The sequence below is a fragment of the Phyllobates terribilis genome, unplaced genomic scaffold, assembly GCF_046119375.1.
Source record: "Phyllobates terribilis strain yellow unplaced genomic scaffold, ASM4611937v1 Scaffold_9__5_contigs__length_417890890, whole genome shotgun sequence".
Classification (NCBI taxonomy): Eukaryota; Metazoa; Chordata; class Amphibia; order Anura; family Dendrobatidae; genus Phyllobates; species Phyllobates terribilis.
Window position 1 is genome coordinate 392072051 of NW_027362769.1, and position 23278 is coordinate 392095328.

Sequence of the window (23278 nt, forward strand, 5' to 3'; positions counted from 1 at the left end):
GGACTGATGGAGATAGACGATAGCTGTGTTCTAATATGATCACCAGTCCTGTTCTCATACAGGAGTCTACGAGGCCATATTACTTGAAAGTCATCATCTCATCATCCACGTTTGAGCCTCTCACCTCTTTAAAGGCATCCCTCAGTTCCTTCACTCCGATCATCCCAGCTGTCTCCTCCAGGAGTTTTGGAGTCATCAGGTCCACAAAGTCCTGGAAGTCAACACGACCTCCTACTGGAGACAAAAAGGGCTGGTGATGGCAAAATAACATGGAGGAAGGAGAGGGGGACCAGACTACTCCTTTAATTATCTCCTCCTCTCTTCGCTGATACCATGGAGGAGATAGCTATAAGTTTCCCAGCCTGGGATACTCACGGTTCATGTTGATCTGCTGAGACAGTTCTATAAGCTCCATCTCGGTAGGCATGTATCCCATGATCCTCATCAGGTTTCCCAGGTCTTTGCAGGTGATGAAGCCATCCCTGTCCTTGTCAAACTCCAAAAAGGCGTCACGTAATTCTACAAGGAATTAAAAAGTCTAAGAATTACTGATTAGTAAACCCCATGTATAAAGCATATAGCTGCTAATCACAAGGTCATTGATTCTCCAATTCCGCCATTATTTCACTCTTACCTTCAATCTCATCCGTTCCCAGTTCACGGTACTAAAAAAAAAAAAAAAGAGAAGGGATAAAAGCAGGAGATGTTTGAGGGGAGTATTGACCCCGAAAAAAAAATATATATATATATATATATATATATATATATATATATAACGTTGTTAACATTTCTAACCAGAAATAAAAATTAGGCTTTAAATTAAACTCCAATAAATACAATGAAATAAAAAGAAATAATTAAAAAAAAAAATCATAGAAAACAAATATAACATCATGTAATGTTAGCACAATAAAAAAAACAAAGTTACGTGACGCATTCAGCTCCGCTAACGTCTAAAACATAATAGATGCGGCTCATGTGTGAGGTCTGTCTATTCCTGACGATTTAGTTGTGTACTTACCACTTGTTTCTCGGCGATGCCCTTACGTAGAAAGATACAGGCTGGACCGAGCCCCTGCATGCCCGAGCCAAGCGTAATAACTGGTAATGTCAACTCCAGGTCCGATACTGTAAGCTTTCGACGGAACCGAGACACCGCTCCCACCGCCTGGTGATACGACGAGAGGTGACCCATCAGATATGTGCCATAAACCAAATAAAATATCATGTATGTATTATATAGATCCATCAATCTCATCTCTAGCAATCTCAAATCTGTCGGATCTCTCACGAACTTGACATCCACTTCTCTCATCTTTACGAGATCTTCTTTCTATCTGAAATCTCTGCTATCTCTAGAGACGTCACATCCCATATATCTCGAGAACTCATATTTCGATCTACAAGGTTAATCTTAGATCTTTTTTTTTCTTATCGATCTCACATCTGTCGTACGATCAGACACCCACCTTTTTGTAGAAGCGTGACACTTCTTCCCGATAAATGGAAAAAACAAAAAACAGGGCCGACAGAAAGAAATCAGAAACTATAATATATCTGATTCCGAAGGAACAATGGACTAAAACCAGATAAGAGGAGGAAACAGGTTTGGAATCAGGGACTGAAGAAGGGTCACGACTAATTAAAAAGGTGAACCGACAAGAAGAAGAGGAAGACGAGAGGATGAAAAAGGACACAAACCTAAAATAAAGACGATGCAATGAAATAAGAAGGTGGCAGCCGAGACGATGAAAGATTGTGCGCGACTGAATGTGCGGGTATCAGAGATCATCCGAGAGAGGATAATGCAGATTATGTCACATGGCTCCTCACAACATCTGTTTTATTAATAGTCTCCCCTCCCCCCCTTCAGACATCTGCTCTATCAACTCTGGACGCAGAAGATACGACTGGGTCTCCAGTATCAATCCATATCGGCCGGTGACTATAAGACTTCACGTAAATGTTTCCAACCACATCATATGATTATTGGATATCCCGTAGGTATTCATGTTCTTAAAAGGGTAAATCTTTACGATGTACAGAAATCATCCATCAGATTGTGGGACTGTTGAATACAATCAGCCTCTTCCCTCGTTTCTTGTTGCAAATAGGGAGCCCAACTTCGCGGAAAATAGAGGGAATGAAGCATTTTTGTCGTATTCGCTATCCCATAGAAAGCCTGAATAATAAGAAGTGTTTTACAACATCTGTAAAGAGAGATGGCCTCATGGTTTCCACTGCAGTCCTGGCTTCAAATCCAACCTATGAAGTTTACACCGTCACAGTGTTTGTGATGGTTTCCTCCCACATACCAAAAAAACAGAACGAGAGAGGACCGACTAGGACAAGGGCAAACGTCAGCGATGACGATCCCTGTACAACGCTGCAGAATATGTCGGTGCAATAAATATGTGAACAGACTGAATGCAAACTAATAGTCCTGAAGATTAGTCTACAAAGCCCTACAATCAGGCAAAGTCAGGATCAAGATCAGTCAGGGAAAGTCTGTTCTCCGGACAAGGACAATCTGCAAGGTGGCTGCTGCCTTCTGCTGGATAAATCTGAGAGCTCTCTTCTAGTCGTCCCATCCGCTGCTGTACAAGTGCGTGAATCCATCATTGTACTGTGTGAAAACTATATTGTGGCAGGTTTTCCATGGTTCTCTCGAGAATAGTTCTCTTCGTTGAAAAAAAGTTACAAACATGTAATATAGAACTGAGAAAATTCAGGCAGACCGGTGAAAAAATAGTAGAAGTAGAGTAAGAGACAAGTTTGGGTAGCCCCATGGAGAGCATCTAGGTCAAGGTCAACTCTCGAGGCATGTGGGTGCTCAGAAGGTCATTTGAAGGAGATTTCGGGTGTCTATAAAGAAGAGGTCATACTTACTTTTGGAGCTCCCTCCACATGAATGTACTGAGCGCGGTGCCCCATATGATTCCCCATCCTGATGCGGTCACTCTTCACCCCATGGGATGGTTGGCTTGGGGAATGGCGGTCTAGATGCCAATGATTCAACCTATGACTATTTGCTTATACCGCATTGACTGCAAGACTGTGCTCTGCTTAGGATGTGAGAAAGAAGCTTATGAGTTTCTTGTGGCTATTAGGACACTTATCTTTCGTGAAGTCTACAAGCAAATTGGCAGAGGTGGTGGAGGATGGAGGGTTATGGGAAAATAGTGGAAGTGACAGATGGGCAACCAGATCCTCACGGATGATAAAACTGGCACCTCAAACATAAGCCGACGAATATTCACAGCTTAATATAATAACTCGGTCAACCCGATTATCAGGACGCCGGAGCCTGGACAAACAACCTTGCTCTAGTTAATTTATCACAAATCAGGCGCTCAAATCTCAGGCTTAAGAGCCGAACTGACGGCAGAATTAATGGGGTCTCCCTGACCTGCAATTAGGCGTGAATGACCCGGTATCTGTGAGACGCCATCATTGCAATAAATCCAATATCTAAAGACATTGCGGAGGGTCCTGTAGACAACTCAGGTTTAGTGTTGTGTTCACCTACATTAATATTACTTATTTCTTATGGATCCCTAATATCCTGTATTATACTCCAGAGCTGCACTCGCTATTCTGCTGAAGTCACTATGAACATAGACGGATCAGCCATAAAAATAAACCTACTTGACTATTATTGAGTAGGTTCCCCCTTGTGCAGACAAAACACCTGTGTCCCATCAAGACCTGAAATCCACAAGACCTCTAAAAAAAGTCTGGTGGTCTCTGGCACCGACACGTTTGCAGCAGAGGACGCATATAGACGGTCATAGTTCTCGTGCAAGGATTCCATCGCAGTGCACGGACTGGCCCAGCACCTCTCCTGACCTGAGCGTGACAGTGTGATGTATTTGTATGCAGCCGTCACGCTCAGGTCAGGAGAGGATTCACATTTGACAGGTCCCCAGCTAAAGAAGATCGCCTTGTTGTTGGCTGCCAAATTATGCGCCAAGTAACTTAATTGTTTCCTATTATCTAGAGAAGTAATGCAATTCAAGCTTCATATATTTCATGTTTACATGCTAGAACACTACATAGTGCAGCTTTGTTAGTTATTGTTATGGTAAATATTTACACTTTGCTTTATTAATTTAGACAATTCATATATCTTTGATAATTTTGTATTTTAATATTAGCTTTATAATTGATATTCATAAAAGCGATAACACAAGGCGTTGTATCTTATATAGAGGCGTCTTTGTGTTAAGCTTTCCTTTTGTTTTTAAAAGTATAGTTAATTGGACAGAGCTAGTTTAGTTTCAAGGACATCTGCAGCAGTTTCCATAATTTACGACTTTGTTATTCCCAATTAAAGTATTTTCCTCCTTAGGTAATATAAAGCTATTCCCTTTTTCCTTATCCCTTTGGTTGTAATAATGACTTGTGAGTGGACATCTGAGAGCAGACAAGCCTTGTACACAAACAGAATTGGTTGTGTGCTCTTGTCTCCAGTCGATCAACTCCCTGATTTGATCAAAACTGGCAAACGTGAAACCTTTTGAGTGAGCATCTCCTAAAACTTTCAATGCAGGTTTCCACATCAGTTATGTATAGAGATACAGTAGTGTTCAAAATAATAGCAGTCCAATATGACTAAACAGATTAATCACTGTTGTTGGTATAAATTATATCACCACATATCAAACAATTTATCAGTTGGTGCAGTAGATTCTAAGAAAACCACCAGACTCTGCATTCATGATCTGGAGATTTTTGACTCTGTGTATGTGAATAATTAATTGTACGGGGATATGTTCAATATAATATCAGTGTGGAGATCAATCAGTGAGGTCAATCATTCTGTGAAGAAACAGCTGTGAATCAGGTGGCCCTTATGTAAGGGTGAAGCCAGCACATGTTGTACATGCATTTCTCATTGAAAGCCTGAGAAATATGGGTCATTCCAGACATTGTTCAGAAGAACAGCGTAGTTTGATTAAAAAGTTGATTGTAGAGGGTAAAACTTATAAAGCAGTGCAGACAATGATCGGCTGTTCAGCTATAATGATCTCCAATGCTTTAAAATGGAAAGAAAAAACAGAGAGACGTGGAAGAAAACAGAAGACTACCATTCAATGGATGGAAGAATAGCCAGAATGGCAAAGGCTCTGGCAATCTCAATTACCTGTGACAGTTAGAAGACGCCTGTGTGACGCTAATCTCTAAGCAAGAAGACCCCGCAAAGTCCCACTGTTAAAATCTCCAGACACTTCGACTCCGAAACGAAATATGCGTCCAACAATAACAGGACCTATATTTTTAGTGGCAGAATCAGCTAAGGAGCAATATGCATATTACCTGCCAGTGTGTATGGTAGAGCTGTAGCGCAAAAACACCATAACAGCAGACTGCAACTATGTGATGTGTGGTCTCTAAATGAAGGTAAAATCATCATAGAAAATATATCACTTTTGGGCTTCTGGAATCAACGCGCAATGAGCTATCCCAAAAAACAGGTTTTAATACAAATCTGAAGGGTGGAGCCCACTCCCTGTGATGACATCACAGGGGGGTCTCTCCCTTCAGCATAAAATAGATTGTTAGGACTAGAGCCGTGTTCTTTGTCTGGAGTATATGTCTGTCATAGCAGGGGACCCTGTTCAATAAAAGTAAGTGGAGCGTCTCCCCTCCACCTATATTGAATCGTCGCAGCGATCTTTATAGTGTAAGTTTCTCCTTTTATCCTGTTTTGTGTAACTGCTTATGTATTTTAGTGTCTCCTTTGTAACATCCTTGTATATATATTTTTCCTAAACACTGCCTCCCTTTTGGATTAAATATAAAATTTAATAGTTCTGTTTCTTTTGTCCTGTAATCGTTCCCTCCCCGAAGCCATATACATCCAGCCAGGCCTGTATTATATTTCAAACTCGGCCGGTGGTGGCAGAGAATATTAATAATCGGGCTATCGTGAAGCTGACAGTGACCGTACGGAGGACATAAACACGTATTCCATGCTTTGGAGCCCAGAGGTGTGACGCCATACGCTCACTGGTCGCTTGCCAATACCTAAGAAGTCAGTAGTCTGGATCGTGAGCTCGTGATTCCAGACGAAATCTGTGACATAGTGACGGCATGGAGAGATATTGCATGATCTCCCCGATGTGGTCGCTGGGGGAATTCTTGACAGGTGACATCAAAAATGCCAATTCTGAGGCAAAGCCAACAATGCCAAAAAATTGTGGGATGTAGTCAAAGCATCCTGGGCTGGAATAACAGGTGACCGGTGCCACAAGTTGGTTGACTCTATGCAACATACAGTAGATGTGAAGCAGTTCTAAAAAAAGTGACGGTCAGTCTTTTCTTTACATTTATAGGACGCAAACAGACGTCATAGTTCTCGTGCGAGGATCGCATCGCAGTGCATGGACTGGCCGGCAACTCTCCTGACCAGAGCGTGATGTATTTCTATGCAGCTGTCACGCTCAGGTCAGGAGAGTCGACAGCCAGTCCAAGGATTGCAAAGAGATCCTCGCACGCGAAATATGGCCATCTGTCTGCGCCCTAAGAGTTTGTTCCAAAAACGCAGTCCCATAGAGAATAACTGGAGGTGGTGGGTGGGGGTGTTAGCATGAAGAGGCCCGTTCTCAAGACCACTGGGAATCTTACCGCTTTATGTGCAGGGCACAACTGTAAAACGTAGCCCAAATTCTTTTTGTTTAGATCAATTGGGTCTCGATTGCTCAGACTTGTTTTTCCAGCAAAAATCACAGATGATCGATTGACTTGAAATCTGCAAACTGGCCTGATCTCTACAACATATTCCGCAGCAATAAAGATCACCAGTTACAGGAGCGAGGGTCCTGCTGCTCACAAGCTACAATCTATAAGGAAATAGGGTGACACAATAGGTAGTCTTCTGTAATGTACTGTTCCGCCATCAGTATAATAGGGCATTTCACATAATGCTGCATGAGCCATCATCAGGATCTAAGTACAGTCACCAAGTGCTATTGGGTGCATGGAGGAGGTGGACACAGATGATAGAAGGGACCAGAATAAGGAAAAATTAGAAACAGGGAAGAGTTAAGTGAGGTGGTTTTAGAGCACGCTTAAAAATGTGGGTGCTAGGTATTAGTCCGATCGTCTGGGTAGAGCATTCCAGAAAACTGGCACAGCACAAGAGAAGTCTTGAGGTTCAGACTGTGGAGGATGTTAGGCTTAAATCAGTTGCGGAGCGGAGAGCACAGGTAAGGTGGTACACAGAGATGAGGATGAGATGAAGGGTGGTGCAGAACTGTGGAGAGCTTTGTGAGTAACAAAGATAAGTTGGTATTGTATTCTGTAGTGGATGGATAACCAGTGCAACGACAGCACAGGGTAAAAGCATCGGTGTAGCAGCTGGACAGAAACACGACTGTGGCTGCCGCATTCAGGACAGATTGGAGAGGAGAAAGGTTGGATAGAGAGAGACCGATCAGTAGAGTTGTAGTAGTCCAGACGAGAATGAATAAGAGCGACAGTAAGAGTTTTTTCAGTTTTAAGGTGAGAAAAGGTCGGATTCTGGAGATGTTTTTAAGATGCAGGTGACACAAGTGATAGGATACAGGGAGTAAAGGAAAGTTCTGTGTCAAATATGACCCCAAGACAGCGAGCGTGCTGCTGGGAAGTAATGGTGGCACCATTCAAGTTAATTGCAATATCACGTACAGGTCGGTTAATAGATGCAAGGCCATCGCTTTCCATCATTTACCAGGGAACGCCCGGACGAGCTGCGCTGCACACCGGTGACCACCCAGACTAGTCACATATCAGGAAGTGCCTGGGCTAATCAATCCACATACTGGGGAAAACGGCCGGACTAGCCTAGCCGCATCGCATACAGGGGGAAGTGGGGGGGGGCCAGACTAGCCGCATCGCATATGGGGGTGGGGGAGGAACGGCCAGACTAGCCACATCGCATACAGGGGATGGGGGGGGGACGGCCGGACTAGTCGCATCGCATACAGGGGGGTGGGGGGGACGGCCGGACTAGCCGCATCGCATACAGGGGGAAGGGGGGGGGGGACGGCCGGACTAGCCGCATAGCATACAGGGGAGGGGGGGGGGACGGGGACGGCTGGACTAGCCGCATCGCATACAGGGGGGAACGGCCGGACCAGCCGCATCGCAGACCAGTAAGGGGGGGGGGCGGCCAAACTAAAACTAGCCGCATCGCATGCGAGGGGGGAACGGCTGGACTAGCCTCATCGCATATAGGGGGACGGGACGGCCGGACTAGCTGCATCAGATATGGGGGAACGGCCGGACTAGCCGCATCGCATATGGGGGGGCGGCCTGACTAGCCGCATTGCACACATCGGATATGGGGGAACGGCCGGACTAGCTGCATCGCACATGTGGGGGGGGGGGAGCGGCTGGACTAGGTACATCGCATACAGGGGGGGGGCGGCTGGACTAGCCGCATCGCATACAAGGGGGGTGGAGGGGGACAGCCGGACTAGCCACATCGCATACAGGGGGAAGGGGGGGGGGATGGCCGGACGAGCCGCATCGCATACGGGGTAGGGACGGCCGGACTAGCCACATCGCATACAGGGGGGAGGGAGCGGCTGGACTAGCCACATCGCATAAAGTGGGGGGGGAGGGCCGGACTAGCCACATCGCGTACAGGGGGGAACGGCCAGACTAGCCGCATCGCACATATGGGGGAGCGGCCGAACTAGCTGCATCGCACATGGGGGAGGGGGGGGGGAGAGCGACCGGATTAGCTGCATTGCACATGGGGGGGGGCCGGACTAGCTGCATCGCACATGGGGGGGGGAGCGGCCGGACTAGCTGTATCGCAAATGGGGGGGGGGAGGGAGCGTTCGGACTGGCTGCATCGCACATGGGGGGGGAGCGGCCGGACTAGCTGCATGGCACATGGGGGGGGGGAGAGCGGCCGGAATAGCTGCATTGCACATGGGGGGGAGGGGCCGAACTAGCAGCATCGCACATGGGGGGGGGGAGCGGCCGGACTAGCTGCACCGCACATGGGGGGGGGGGAGCGGCCGGACTAGCTGCATCGCACATGGGGGGGGAGCGGCCGGACTAGCTGCATCGCAAATGGGGGGGTAGCGCGTCCGGACTGGCTGCATCGCACATGGGGAGGGGGGGGAACGGCCAGACTAGCTGCATCGCACATGGGGGGGGGAGCGGCCGGACTAGCTGCATCGCACATGGGGGTGGGGGAGCGGCCGGACTAGCTGCATTGCACATGGGGGGGGGAGCGGCCGGACTAGCTGCATCGCACATGGGGGGGGAGCGGCCGGACTAGCTGCATCGCACATGGCGGGGGGAGCGGCCGGACTAGCTGCATCGCACATGGGGGGGGCCAGACTAGCTGCATCGCACATGGGGGGGTGGGAGTGGCCGGACTAGCTGCATCGCACATGGGGGGGGAGCGGCTGGACTAGCTGCATCGCACATGGGGGGGGAGCGGCCGGACTAGCTGCATCGCACATGGGGGGGGGGGGGAGTGGCCGGACTAGCTGCATCGCACATGGGGGGGGTGGAGCGGCCGGACTAGCTGCATCGCACATGGGGGGGGGGGAGCGGCCGGACTAGCTGCATCGCACATATGGGGTGGGGAGCGGCCGGACTAGCTGCATCGCACATGGGGGGGGGGAGCGGCCGGACTAGGTGCATCGCACATGGGGGGGAGCGGGTAGACTAGATGCATCGCAAATGGGGGGGGGACTAGCTGCATTGCAAATGGGGGGGGCGTCCGGACTAGCTGCATCGCACATGGGGGGGGGAGCGGCCGGACTAGCTGCATCGCACATGGAGGGGGGGGGGGCCGGACTAGCTGCATCGCACATGGGGGGGGAGCGGCTGGACTAGCTGCATCGCACATGGGGGGGGGGAGCGGCCGGACAAGCTGCATCGCACATGGGGGGGGGAGCGGCCGGACTAGCTGCATCGCACATGGGGGGGGGCCGGACTAGCTGCATCGCACATGGGGGGGGGAGCGGCCGGACTAGCTGCATCGCACATAAGGGGGAACGGCCGGACTAGCTGCATTGCACATGGGGGGGGAGCGGCCGGACTAGCTGCATTGCACATGGGGGGGGAGCGGCCGGACTAGCTGCATTGCACATGGGGGGGGAGCGTCCGGACTAGCTGCATTGCACATGGGGGGGGGAGCGTCCGGACTAGCTGCATCGCACATGGGGGGAGCGGCCGGACTAGCTGCATCACACATGGGGGGGGAGCGGCCGGACTAGCAGCATCGCACATGGAGGGGGGGAGCGGCCGGACTAGCTGCATCGCACATGGGGGGGGAGCGGCCGGACTAGCTGCATCGCACATGGAGGGGGGGAGCGGCCGGACTAGCTGCATCGCACATGGGGGGGGAGCGGCCGGACTAGCTGCATCGCACATGGGGGGGAGGGAGTGGCCGGACTAGCTGCATCGCACATGGGGGGGGGGAGCGGCCGGACTGGCTGCATCGCACATGGGGGGGGGGGCGGCCGGACTAGCTGCATCACGCATGCGGGGGGGGGGAGCGGCCGGACTAGCTGCATCGCACATGGGGGGGGGAACGGCCGGATTAGCTGCATCGCACATGGGGGGGAGCGGGTAGACTAGATGCATCGCAAATGGGGGGGACTAGATGCATCGCAAATGGGGGGGGGAGCATCCGGACTAGCTGCATCGCACATGGGGGGGGAGCGGCCGGACTAGGTGCATCGCACATGGGGGGGGGAAGCGGCCGGACTAGCTGCATCGCACATGGGGGGGGGAGCGGCCAGACTAGCTGCATCGCACATGGGGGGGGGGCAGCCGGACTAGCTGCATCGCACATGGGGTGGTGGAGCGGCCGGACTAGCTGCACTGCACATGGGGGGGGAGCGTCCGGATTAGCTGCATTGCACATGGGGGGGGAGCGGCCGGACTAGTTGCATCGCACATGGGGGGGGGGGAGCGGCCGGACTAGCTGCATCGCACATGGGGGGGGGGAGCGGCCGGACTAGCTGCAACGCACATGGGAGGGGGGGAGCGGCCGGACTAGCTGCATCGCACATATGGGGTGGGGAGCGGCCGGACTAGCTGCATCGCACATGGGGGGGGGAGCGGCCGGACTAGGTGTATCGCACATGGGGGGGAGCGGGTAGACTAGATGCATCGCAAATGGGGGGGGGGGACTAGCTGCATCGCAAATGGGGGGGGCGTCCGGACTAGCTGCATCGCACATGGGGGGGGGGGCGGCCGGACTAGCTGCATCGCACATGGAGGGGGGGGGGCCGGACTAGCTGCATCGCACATGAGGGGGGGGAGTGGCTGGACTAGCTGCATCGCACATGGGGGGGGGGAGCGGCCGGACTAGCTGCATCGCACATGGGGGGGGCCGGACTAGCTGCATCGCACATGGGGGGGGAGCGGCCGGACTAGCTGCATCGCACATGGGGGGAGCGGCCGTACTAGCTGCATCGCACATGGGGGGGGAGCGGGTAGACTAGATGCATCGCAAATGGGGGGGGACTAGATGCATCGCAAATGGGGGGGGGAGCATCCGGACTAGCTGCATCGCACATGGGGGGGGAGCGGCCGGACTAGGTGCATCGCACATGGGGGGGGGAAGCGGCCGGACTAGCTGCATCGCACATGGGGGGGGGAGCGGCCAGACTAGCTGCATCGCACATGGGGGGGGGGCAGCCGGACTAGCTGCATCGCACATGGGGTGGGGGAGCGGCCGGACTAGCTGCATTGCACATGGGGGGGGAGCGTCCGGATTAGCTGCATTGCACATGGGGGGGGAGCGGCCGGACTAGCTGCATCGCACATGGGGGGGGGAGCGGCCGGACTAGCTGCATCGCACATGGGGGGGGGGGGAGCGGCCGGACTAGCTGCAACGCACATGGGAGGGGGGGAGCGGCCGGACTAGCTGCATCGCACATATGGGGTGGGGAGCGGCCGGACTAGCTGCATCGCACATGGGGGGGGGGAGCGGCCGGACTAGGTGCATCGCACATGGGGGGGAGCGGGTAGACTAGATGCATCGCAAATGGGGGGGGGGACTAGCTGCATCGCAAATGGGGGGGGCGTCCGGACTAGCTGCATCGCACATGGGGGGGGGAGCGGCCGGACTAGCTGCATCGCACATGGAGGGGGGGGGCCGGACTAGCTGCATCGCACATGAGGGGGGGAGTGGCTGGACTAGCTGCATCGCACATGGGGGGGGGAGCGGCCGGACTAGCTGCATCGCACATGGGGGGGGCCGGACTAGCTGCATCGCACATGGGGGGGGAGCGGCCGGACTAGCTGCATCGCACATGGGGGGAGCGGCCGTACTAGCTGCATCGCACATGGGGGGGGAGCGGCCGGAATAGCTGCATCGCACATGGGGGGGGAGCGGCCGGACTAGCTGCATCGCACATGGGGGGGGGGCGGACGGACTAGCTGCATCGCACATGCGGGGGGGGGGAGCGGTCGGACTAGCTTCATCGCACATGGGGGGGAGCGGTCGGACTAGCTGCATCGCACATGGGGGGGAGCGGGTAGACTAGATGCATCGCAAATTGGGGGGGACTAGCTGCATCGCAAATGGGGGGGGAGCATCCGGACTAGCTGCATCGCACATAGGGGGGGGGGGAGCGGCCGAACTAGCTGCATCGCACATGGGGGGGGGAGCGGCCGGACTAGCTGCATTGCACATGGGGGGGAGCGGCCGGACTAGCTGCATCTCACATGGGGGGGGGAGCGGCCGGACTAGCTGCATCGCACATGGGGGGGGGCGGCCGAACTAGCTGCATCGCACATGGGGGGGGGGAGCGGCTGGACTAGCTGCATCCCACATGGGGGGGGGAGCGGCCGGACTAGCTGCATCGCACATGGGGGGGGGGAGCGGCCGGACTAGCTGCATCGCACATGGGGGGGGGAGCGGCCGGACTAGCTGCATTGCACATGGGGGGGGAGCGGCCGGACTAACTGCATCGCACATGGGGGGGAGCGGCCGGACTAGCTGCATCGCACATGGGGAGGGGGAGCGGCCGGACTAGCTGCATCGCACATGGGGGGGGCCGGACTAGCTGCATCGCACATGGGGGGGGGAGTGGCCGAACTAGCTGCATCGCACATGGGGGGGGGAGCGGCTGGACTAGCTGCATCGCACATGGGGGGGAGCGGCCGGACTAGCTGCATCGCACATGGGGGGGGGGGAGTGGCCGGACTAGCTGCATCGCACATGGGAGGGGGGAGCGGCCGGACTAGCTGCATCGCACATGGGGGGGTGGAGCGGCCGGACTAGCTGCATCGCACATGGGGGGGTGGGGGAGCGGCCGGACTAGCTGCATCGTACATATGGGGGGGGGGAGCGGCCGGACTAGCTGCATCGCACATGGGGGGGGGGAGCGGCCGGACTAGCTGCATCGCACATGGGGAGGGAGCGGGTAGACAAGATGCATCGCAAATGGGGGGGGACTAGCTGCATCGCAAATGGGGGGGGAGCGTCCGGACTAGCTGCATTGCACATGGAGGGGGGGGAGCGGCCGGACTAGCTGCATCGCACATGGAGGGGGGGGGAGCGGCTGGACTAGCTGCATGGCACATGGGTGGGGGGAGTGGCTGGACTAGCTGCATCGCACATGGGGGAGGGAGCGGACGGACTAGATGCATCGCACATGGGGGAGGGAGCGGACTAGCTGCATCGCACATGGGGGGGAGCGGCCGGACTAGCTGCATCGCACATGGGGGGGGGGAGCGGCCGGACTAGCTGCATCGCACATGGGGGGGGGGGCGGCCAGACTAGCTGCATCGCACATGGGGGGGGGAGCGGCAGGACTAGCTGCATCGCACATGGGGGGGGGGAGCGGCAGGACTAGCTGCATCGCACATGGGGGGGAGAGGCCGGACGAGCTGCATCGCACATGGGGGGGGGAGCGGCCGGACTAGCTGCATCGCACATGTGGGGGGAGAGGCCGGACAAGCTGCATCGCACATGGGGGGGAGCGGCCGGACTAGCTGCATCGCACATGGGGGGGGGGGAGCGGCCGGACTAGCTGCATCGCATATGGGGGGGAGCGGCCGGACTAGCTGCATCGCACATGGGGGGGGGCCGGACTAGCTGCATCGCACATGGGGGGGGGAGTGGCCGGACTAGCTGCATCGCACATGGGGGGGGGAGCGGCTGGACTAGCTGCATCGCACATGAGGGGGAGCGGCCGGACTAGCTGCATCGCACATGGGGGGGGGAGTGGCCGGACTAGCTGCATCGCACATGGGGGGGGTGAAGCGGCCGGACTAGCTGCATCGCACATGGGGGGGGAGCGGCCGGACTAGCTGCATCGCACATATGGGGGGGGGAGCGGCCGGACTAGCTGCATCGCACATGGGGGGGGGAGCGGCCCGACTAGGTGCATCGCACATGGGGGGGAGCGGGTAGCCTAGATGCATCGCAAATGGGGGGGGGGGACTAGCTGCATCGCAAATGGGGGGGGGGCATCCGGACTAGCTGCATCGCACATGGGGGGGGAGCGGCCGGACTAGCTGCATCGCACATAAGGGGGAACAGCCGGACTAGCTGCATTGCACATGGGGGGGAGCGGCCGGACTAGCTGAATTGCACATGGGGGGGGAGCGGCCGGACTAGCTGCATTGCACATGGGGGGGGAGCGGCCGGACTAGCTGCATTGCACATGGGGGGGAGCGGCCGGACTAGCTGCATCGCACATGGGGGGAGCAGCCGGACTAGCTGCATCACACATGGGGGGGGAGCGGCCGGACTAGCAGCATCGCACATGGAGAGGGGGGAGCGGCCTGACTTTCTGCATTGCACATGGGGGGGGGAGCGGCCGGACTAGCTGCATCGCACATGGGGGGGGGGGAGCGGCTGGACTAGCTGTATCGCACATGGGGGGGGGAGCGGCCGGACTAGCTGCATCGCACATGGGGGGGAGCGGCCGGACTAGCTGCATCGCACATGGGGGGGGAGCGGCCGGACTAGCTGCATCGCACATGGGGGGGGAGCGGCCGGACTAGCTGCAGCGCACATGGGGGGGGAGCGGCCGGACTAGCTGCATCGCACATGGGGGGGGAGCGGCCGGACTAGCTGCATCGCACATGGGGGGGAGCGGCCGGACTAGGTGCATCGCACATGGGGGGGGAAGCGGCCGGACTACCTGCATCGCACATGGGGGGGGGAGCGGCCAGACTAGCTGCATCGCACATGGGGGGGGAGCGGCCAGACTAGCTGCATTGCACATGGGGGGGGAGCGGCCGGACTAGCTGCATCGCACATGGGGGGGGGGGAGCGGCCGGACTAGCTGCATTGCACATGGGGGAAGGAGCGTCCGTATTAGCTGCATTGCACACGGGGGGGGGGGCGGCCGGACTAGCTGCATCGCACATGGGGGGGGAGCGGCCGGACTAGCTGCATCGCACATGGGGGGGAGCGGCCGGACTAGCTGCATCGCACATGGGAGGGGGGGAGCGGCCGGACTAGCTGCATCGCACATGGGGGGGAGCGGGTAGACTAGATGCATCGCAAATGGGGGGGACTAGCTGCATCGCAAATGGGGGGGGGGAGCGTCCGGACTAGCTGCATCGCACATGGAGGGGGGGGAGCGGCCGGACTAGCTGCATCGCACATGGAGGGGGGGGGGGAGCGGCTGGACTAGCTGCATCGCACATGGGGGGGGGCGGCTGGACTAGCTGCATCGCACATGGGGGGGAGCAGCCGGACTAGCTGCATCGCACATGGGGGGGGGCCGGACTAGCTGCATCGCACATGGGGGGGGGGGGGCCGGACTAGCTGCATCGCACATGGGGGGGGGGGCGGCCGGACTAGCTGCATCGCACATGGGGGGGGTGGCCGGACTAGCTGCATCGCACATGGGGGGGGGAGCGGCCGGACTAGCTGCATCGCACATGGGGGGGGGGAGCGGCCGGACTAGCTGCATTGCACATGGGGGGGGGGAGCGGCCGGACTAGCTGCATTGCACATGGGGGGGGAGAGGCAGGACTAGCTGCATTGCACATGGGGGGGGGAGCGGCCGAACTAGCTGCATCGCACATGGGGGAGGGGGGGAGAGCGACCGGATTAGCTGCATTGAACATGGGGGGGGAGAGTCCGGACTAGCTGCATCGCATATGGGGGGGGGGGGAGCTGCCGGACTAGCTGCATCGCAAATGGGGGGGGGGGAGCGTCCGGACTGGCTGCATCGCACATGGGGGGGGCGGCAGGACTACCTGCACCGCACATGGTGGGGGGGGCGGCCGGACTAGCTGCATGGCACATGGGGGGGGGGGGAGAGCGGCCGGACTAGCTGCATTGCACATGGGGGGGGAGGGGCCGAACTAGCAGCATCGCATATGGGGGGGGGAGCGGCCGGACTAGCTGCATCGCACATTTGGGGGGGGGCGGACGGACTAGCTGCATCGCACACGGGGGGGGAGCGGCCGGACTAGCTGCATCGCACATGGGGGGGGGAGCGGCCGGACTAGATGCATCGCACATGGGAGGGGGGGGAGCGGCCGGACTAGCTGCATCACAAATGTAGGGGTAGCGCGTCCGGACTGGCTGCATCGCACATGGGGGGGGGGAGCGGCTGGACTAGCTGCATCGCACATGGGGGGGGAGCGGCCGGACTAGCTGCATCGCACATGGGGGGGGAGCGGCCGGACTAGCTGCATCGCACATGGGGGGGGAGCGGCCGGACTAGCTGCATCGCACATGGGGGGGGGCCGGGCTAGCTGCATCGCACATGGGGGGGGGCGGCTGGACTAGCTGCATCGCACATGGGGGGGAGCGGCCGGACTAGCTGCATCGCACATGGGGGGGAGTGGCCGGACTAGCTGCACCGCACATGGGGGGGGGGGGGGAGTGGCCGGACTAGCTGCATCGCACATGGGAGGGGGGGGAGCGGCCGGACTAGCTGCATCGCACATATGGGGGCGGGGGAGCGGCCGGACTAGCTGCATCGCACATGGGGGGGAGCGGGTAGACTAGATGTATCGCAAATGGGGGGGGGGCTAGCTCATCGCAAATGGATGGGGGAGCGGCCGGACTAGCTGCAACGCACATGGGGGGGGGAGCGGCTGAACTAGCTGCATCGCACATGGGGGGGGGAGCGGCCGGACTAGCTGCATCGCACATGTGGGGGGGGCCGGACTAGCTGCATCGCACATGGGGGGGGGAGCGGCCGGACTAGCTGCATCGCACATGGGGGGGAGCGGCCGGACTAGCTGCATCGCACATGGGGGGGGAGCGGCCGGACTAGCTGCATCGCACATGGGGGGGGGCGGCCGGACTAGCTGCATCGCACATGCGGGGGGGGGGGGAGCGGCCGGACTAGCTGCATCGCACATATGGGGGGGGGGGAGCGGCCGGACTAGCTTCATCGCACATGGGGGGGGAGCGGCCGGACTAGCTGCATCGCACATGGGGGGGAGCGGGTAGACTAGATGCATCGCAAATGGGGGGGGAGCATCCGGACTAGCTGCATCGCACATAGGAGGGGGGGGAGCGGCCGAACTAGCTGCATCGCACATGGGGGGGGGAGCGGCCGGACTAGCTGCATTGCACATGGGGGGGGAGCGGCCGGACTAGCTGCATCCCACATGGGGGGGGGGAGCGGCTGGACTAGCTGCATCGCACATGGGGGGGGGAGCGGCCGAACTAGCTGCATCGCACATGGGGGGGGGGGGAGCGGCCGGACTAGCTGCATCCCACATGGGGGGAGGGAGCGGCCGGACTAGCTGCATCGCACATGGGGGGGGAGAGGCCGGACTTGCTGCATCGCACATGGGGAAGGGGGGAGCGGCCGGACTAGCTGCATTGCACATGGGGGGAGGGGAGCCGCCGGACTAGCTGCATCACACATGGGGGGGAAGCGGCCAGACTAGCTGCATCGCACATGGGGGGGGGGAGGGGCCGGACTAGCTGCATCGCACATGGGGGGGGAAGGGCCGGACTAGCTGCATCACACATGGGGGGGGAGCGGCCAGACTAGCTGCATCGCACATGGGGGGGGGGGAGCGGCCGGACTAGCTGCATCGCACATGGGGGGGAGCGGCCGGACTAGCTGCATCGCACATGGGGGGGGGGAGCGGCCGGACTAGCTGCGCTGCACATGGGGGGGGGAGCGGCCGGACTAGCTGCATTGCACATGGGGGGGGAGCAGCCGGACTAGCTGCATCGCACATGGGGGGGGAGCGGCCGGACAAGCTGCATCGCACATGGGGGGGGGGAAGCGTCCGGACTAGCTGCATCGCACATGGGGGGGGGGGGAGCGGCCGGACTAGCTGCATCGCACATGGGGGTGGGAGCGGCCGGACTAGCTGCATCGCACATGCGGGGGCGGGGAGCGGCCGGACTAGCTACATCGCACATATGGGGGGGGGAGCGGCCGGACTAGATGCATCGCACATGGGGGGGGGAGAGGCCGGACTAGCTGCATCGCACATGGGGGGGAGCGGGTAGACTAGATGCATCGCAAATGGGGGGGAGACTAGCTGCATCGCAAATGGGGGGGGAGCGTCCGGACTAGCTGCATCGCACATGGGGGGGGGGGGAGCGGCCGGACTAGCTGCATCGCACATGGGGGGGGGAAGCGGCCGGACTAGCTGCATCGCACATGGGGGGGGGGGAGCGGCTGGATTAGCTGCATCGCACATGGGGGGGGGAGCGGCCGGACTAGCTGCATCGCACATGGGGGGGGGCCGGACTAGCTGCATCGCACATGGGGGGGGGAGCGGCCGGACTAGCTGCATCGCACATGGGGGGGGAGCGGCCGGACTAGCTGCATCGCACATGGGGGGGGGGAGCAGCCGGACTAGCTGCATTGCACATGGGGGGGGGAGCGGCCGGACTAGCTGCATCACACATGGGGGGGGGAGCGGCCGGACTAGCTGCATCGCACATGGGGGGGGAGCGGCCGGACTAGCTGCATTGCACATGGGGGGGGGAGCGGCCGGACTAGCTGCATCACACATGGGGGGGGAGCGGCCAGACTAGCTGCATCGCACATGGTGGGGGGGGAGCGGCCGGACTAGCTGCATCGCACATGGGGGGGAGCGGCCGGACTAGCTGCATCGCAAATGGGGGGGAGCGGCCGGACTAGCTGCATTGCACATGGGGGGGGGGAGCGTCCGGACTAGCTGCATTGCACATGGGGGGGAGAGCGTCCGGATTAGGTGCATCGCACATGGGGGGGGGGAGAGGCCGGACTAGCTGCATCGCACATGGGGGGGGGGGGGAGAGGCCGGACTAGCTGCATTGCACATGGGGGGGGGAGCGGCCGGACTAGCTGCATCGCACATGGGAGGGAGCGGGTAGACTAGATGCATCGCAAATGGGGGGGGACTAGCTGCATCGCAAATGGGGGGGGAGCGTCCAGACTAGCTGCATCGCACATGGGGGGGGGGAGCGGCCGAACTAGCTGCATCGCACATGGAGGGGGAGCGGCCGGACTTGCTGCATTGCACATGGGGGGGGGAGCGGCCGGACTAGCTGCATCACACATAGGGGGGGGGGAGCGGCCGCACTAGCTGCATCGCACATGGGGGGGGGGGGCGGCCGGACTAGCTGCATCGCACATGGTCGGGGGGAGCGGCCGGACTAGCTGCATTGCACATGGGGGGGGGAGCGGCCGGACTAGCCGCATCGCACATGGGGGGGAGCGGCCGGACTAGCTGCTTCGCACATGGGGTGGGGGAGCGGCCCGACTAGCTGCATCGCACATGGGGGGGGCCGGACTAGCTGCATCGCACATGGGGGGGGGGGAGTGGCCGGACTAGCTGCATCGCACATGGGGGGGGGGGAGTGGCCGGACTAGCTGCATCGCACATGGGGGGGGGAGCGGCCGGACTAGCTGCATCGCACATGGGGGGGGAGTGGCCGGACTAGCTGCATCGCACATGGGGGGGGGAGTGGCCGGACTAGCTGCATCGCACATGGGGGGGGGTGGAGCGGCCGGACTAGCTGCATCGCACATGGGGGGGGTGGGGGAGCGGCCGGACTAGCTGCATCGCACATATGGGGGGGGGAGCGGCCGGACTAGCTGCATCGCACATGGGGGGGGAGCGGGTAGACTAGATGCATCGCAAATGGGGGGGGGGACTAGCTGCATCGCAAATGGGGGGGGAGCGTCCGGACTAGCTGCATCGCACATGGAGGGGGGGAGTGGCCGGACTAGCTGCATCGCACATGGGAGGGGGGAGCAGCCGGACTAGCTGCATCGCACATATGGGGGGGGAGCGGCCAGACTAGCTGCATCGCACATATGGGGGGGGTGGAGCGGCCGGACTAGCTGCATCGCACATGGGGAGAGAGCGGGTAGACTAGATGCATCGCAAATGGGGGGGGGACTAGCTGCATCGCACATGGGGGGGAGAGGCCGGACAAGCTGCATCGCACATGGGGGGGGAGAGGCCGGACTAGCTGCATCGCACATGGGGGGGGGAGCGGCCGGACTAGCTGCATAGCACATGGGGGGAGGGGGGAGCGGCCGGACTAGCTGCATCGCACATGGGGGGGGGAGCGGCCGGACTAGCTGCATCGCACATGGGGGGGGGACCGGACTAGCTGCATCGCACATGGGGGGGGAGCGGCCGGACTAGCTGCATCGCACATGGGGGGGGGGAGCGGCCGGACTAGCTGCACTGCACTGCACATGGGGGGGAGGAGCGGCCGGACTAGCTGCATCGCACATGGGGGGGGGAGCGGCCGGACTAGCTGCACCGCACATGGGGGGGGAGCGGCCGGACTAGCTGCATCGCACATGGGGGGGGGGAGCGGCCGGACTAGCTGCATCGCACATGGGGGGGAGCGGCCGCACTAGCTGCATCACACATGGGGGGGGGAGCGGCCGTTCTAGCTGCATCGCACATGGGGGGGGGAGCGGCCGGACTAGCTGCATCGCACATGGGAAGGGAGAGGCCGGGCAAGCTGCATCGCACATGGGGGGGAGCGGCCGGACTAGCTGCATCGCACATGGGGGGGAGCGGTCGGACTAGCTGCATCGCACATGGGGGGGGGGAGCGGCCAGACTAGCTGCATCGCACATGGGAGGGGGGAGCGGCCGGACTATCTGCATCGCACATGGGGGGGGAGCGGCCGGACTAGCTGCATCGCACATGGGGGGGGAGGAGCGGCCGGACTAGCTGCATCGCACATGGGGAGGGGGGAGCGGCCAGACTATCTGCACTGCACATGGGGGGGGGGAGCGGCCGGAGTAGCTGCATTGCACATGGGGGGGGGGAGCGGCCGGACAAGCTGCATCGCACATGGGGGGGAGCGGCCGGACTAGCTGCATCGCACATGGGGGGGGGGAAGCGGCCGGACTAGCTGCATCGCACATGGGGGGGGGAAGCGGCCGGACGAGCTGCATCGCTCATGGGGGGGGGAGCGGCCGGACTAGCTGCATCGCACATGCGGGGAGGGGTGGGAGCGGCCGGACTAGCTGCATCGCACATGGGGGGGGAGCGGCCGGATTAGCTGCATCGCACATGGGGGGGGGACTAGCTGCATCGCAAATGGGGGGGGGACTAGCTGCATCGCAAATGGGGGGGGAGCGTCCGGACTAGCTGCATCGCACATGGGGGGGGGCGGCCGGACTAGCTGCAGCGCACATGGGGGGGGGAGCGGCCGGACTAGCTGCAGCGCACATGGGGGGGGGCGTCCGGACTAGCTGCATCGCACATGGGGGGGGAGCGGCCGGACTAGCTGCATCGCACATGGGGGGGGGGAGCGGCCGGACTAGCTGCATCGCACATGGGGGGGGGGCAGCCGGACTAGCTGCATCGCACATGGGGGGGGCAGCCGGACTAGCTGCATCGCACATGGGGGGGGAGCGGCCGGACTAGCTGCATCGCACATGGGGGGGGGGAGCGGCCGGACTAGCTGCATCGCACATGGGGGGGGGGAGCGGCCGGACTAGCTGCATCGCACATGGGGGGGGAGCGGCCGGACTAGCTGCATCGCACATGGCGGGGGGGGAGCGGCCGGACTATCTGCATTGCACATGGGGGGGGAGCGGCCGGACTAGCTGCATCGCACATGGGGGGGGAGCGGCCGGACTAGCTGCATCGCACATGGGGGGGGCAGCCGGACTAGCTGCATCGCACATGGGGGGGGGCAGCCGGACTAGCTGCATCGCACATGGGGGGGGAGCGGCCGGACTAGCTGCATCGCACATGGGGGGGGGGAGCGGCCGGACTAGCTGCATCACACATGGGGGGGGAGCGGCCGGACTAGCTGCATCACACATGGGGGGGGAGCGGCCGGACTAGCTGCATCGCACATGGCGGGGGGGGAGCGGCCGGACTAGCTGCATCGCACATGGCGGGGGGGGAGCGGCCGGACTATCTGCATCGCACATGGGGGGGGGAGCGGCCGGACTAGCTGCATCACACATGGGGGGGGGGAGCGGCCAGACTAGCTGCATCGCACATGGGGGGGGGAGCGGCCGGACTAGCTGCATCGCACATGGGGGGGGGAGCGGCCGGACTAGCTGCATCGCACATGGGGGGGGGAGCGGCCGGACTAGCTGCATCGCACATGGGGGGGGAGCGGCCGGACTAGCTGCATCGCACATGGGGGGGGAGCGGATGGACTAGCTGCATCGCACATGGGGGGGGGGGAGCGGCCGGACTAGCTGCATCGCACATGGGGGGGGGCAGCCGGACTAGCTGCATCGCACATGGGGGGGGGGCAGCCGGACTAGCTGCATCGCACATGGGGGGGGAGCGGCCGGACTAGCTGCATCGCACATGGGGGGGGAGCGGCCGGACTAGCTGCATCACACATGGGGGGGGAGCGGCCGGACTAGCTGCATCGCACATGGGGGGGGGGAGCGGCCGGACTAGCTGCATCGCACATGGGGGGGGGGAGCGGCCGGACTATCTGCATTGCACATGGGGGGGGAGCGGCCGGACTAGCTGCATCACACATGGGGGGGGGAGCGGCCAGACTAGCTGCATCGCACATGGGGGGGGGAGCGGCCGGACTAGCTGCATCGCACATGGGGGGGGGGAGCGGCCGGACTAGCTGCATCGCACATGGGGGGGGAGCAGCCGGACTAGCTGCATCGCACATGCGGGGGGGGGGGGAGCGGCCAGACTAGCTACATCGCACATATGGGGGGGGAGCGGCCGGACTAGATGCATCGCACATGGGGGGGGGGACTAGCTGCATCGCAAATGGGGGGGGACTAGCTGCATCGCAAATGGGGGGGGAGCGTCCGGACTAGCTGCATCGCACATGGGGGGGGGGGGGAGCGGCCGGACTAGCTGCATCGCACATGGGGGGGGAGCGGCCGGACTAGCTGCAGCGCAC

The 23278-nt window shown here is 60.3% G+C and overlaps 1 protein-coding gene across 4 annotated transcripts in view; it reads right to left on the reverse strand.

Annotated features, from left to right (window-relative positions):
- The window catches only part of LOC141162524 (calcium-binding protein 5-like), a 49390-nt gene that overhangs the window by 680 nt on the left and 25432 nt on the right, over positions 1-23278 (reverse strand). The window contains exons 1-6 of one of the 4 annotated variants that reach the window (XM_073648709.1): positions 1702-1825; positions 1470-1492; positions 1022-1168; positions 635-665; positions 376-519; positions 125-231 (exon numbers count right to left, since the gene is read on the reverse strand). In XM_073648709.1, the coding sequence (XP_073504810.1) occupies positions 125-231; positions 376-519; positions 635-665; positions 1022-1168; positions 1470-1492; positions 1702-1792 (543 nt within the window). In that variant the 5' untranslated portion in view covers positions 1793-1825. Of the gene's footprint in view, positions 1-124; positions 235-375; positions 520-634; positions 666-1021; positions 1169-1469; positions 1493-1701; positions 1830-23278 lie in introns of those variants that run through there. The other 3 variants (XM_073648708.1, XM_073648712.1, XM_073648710.1) reach the window with 3 other exon arrangements.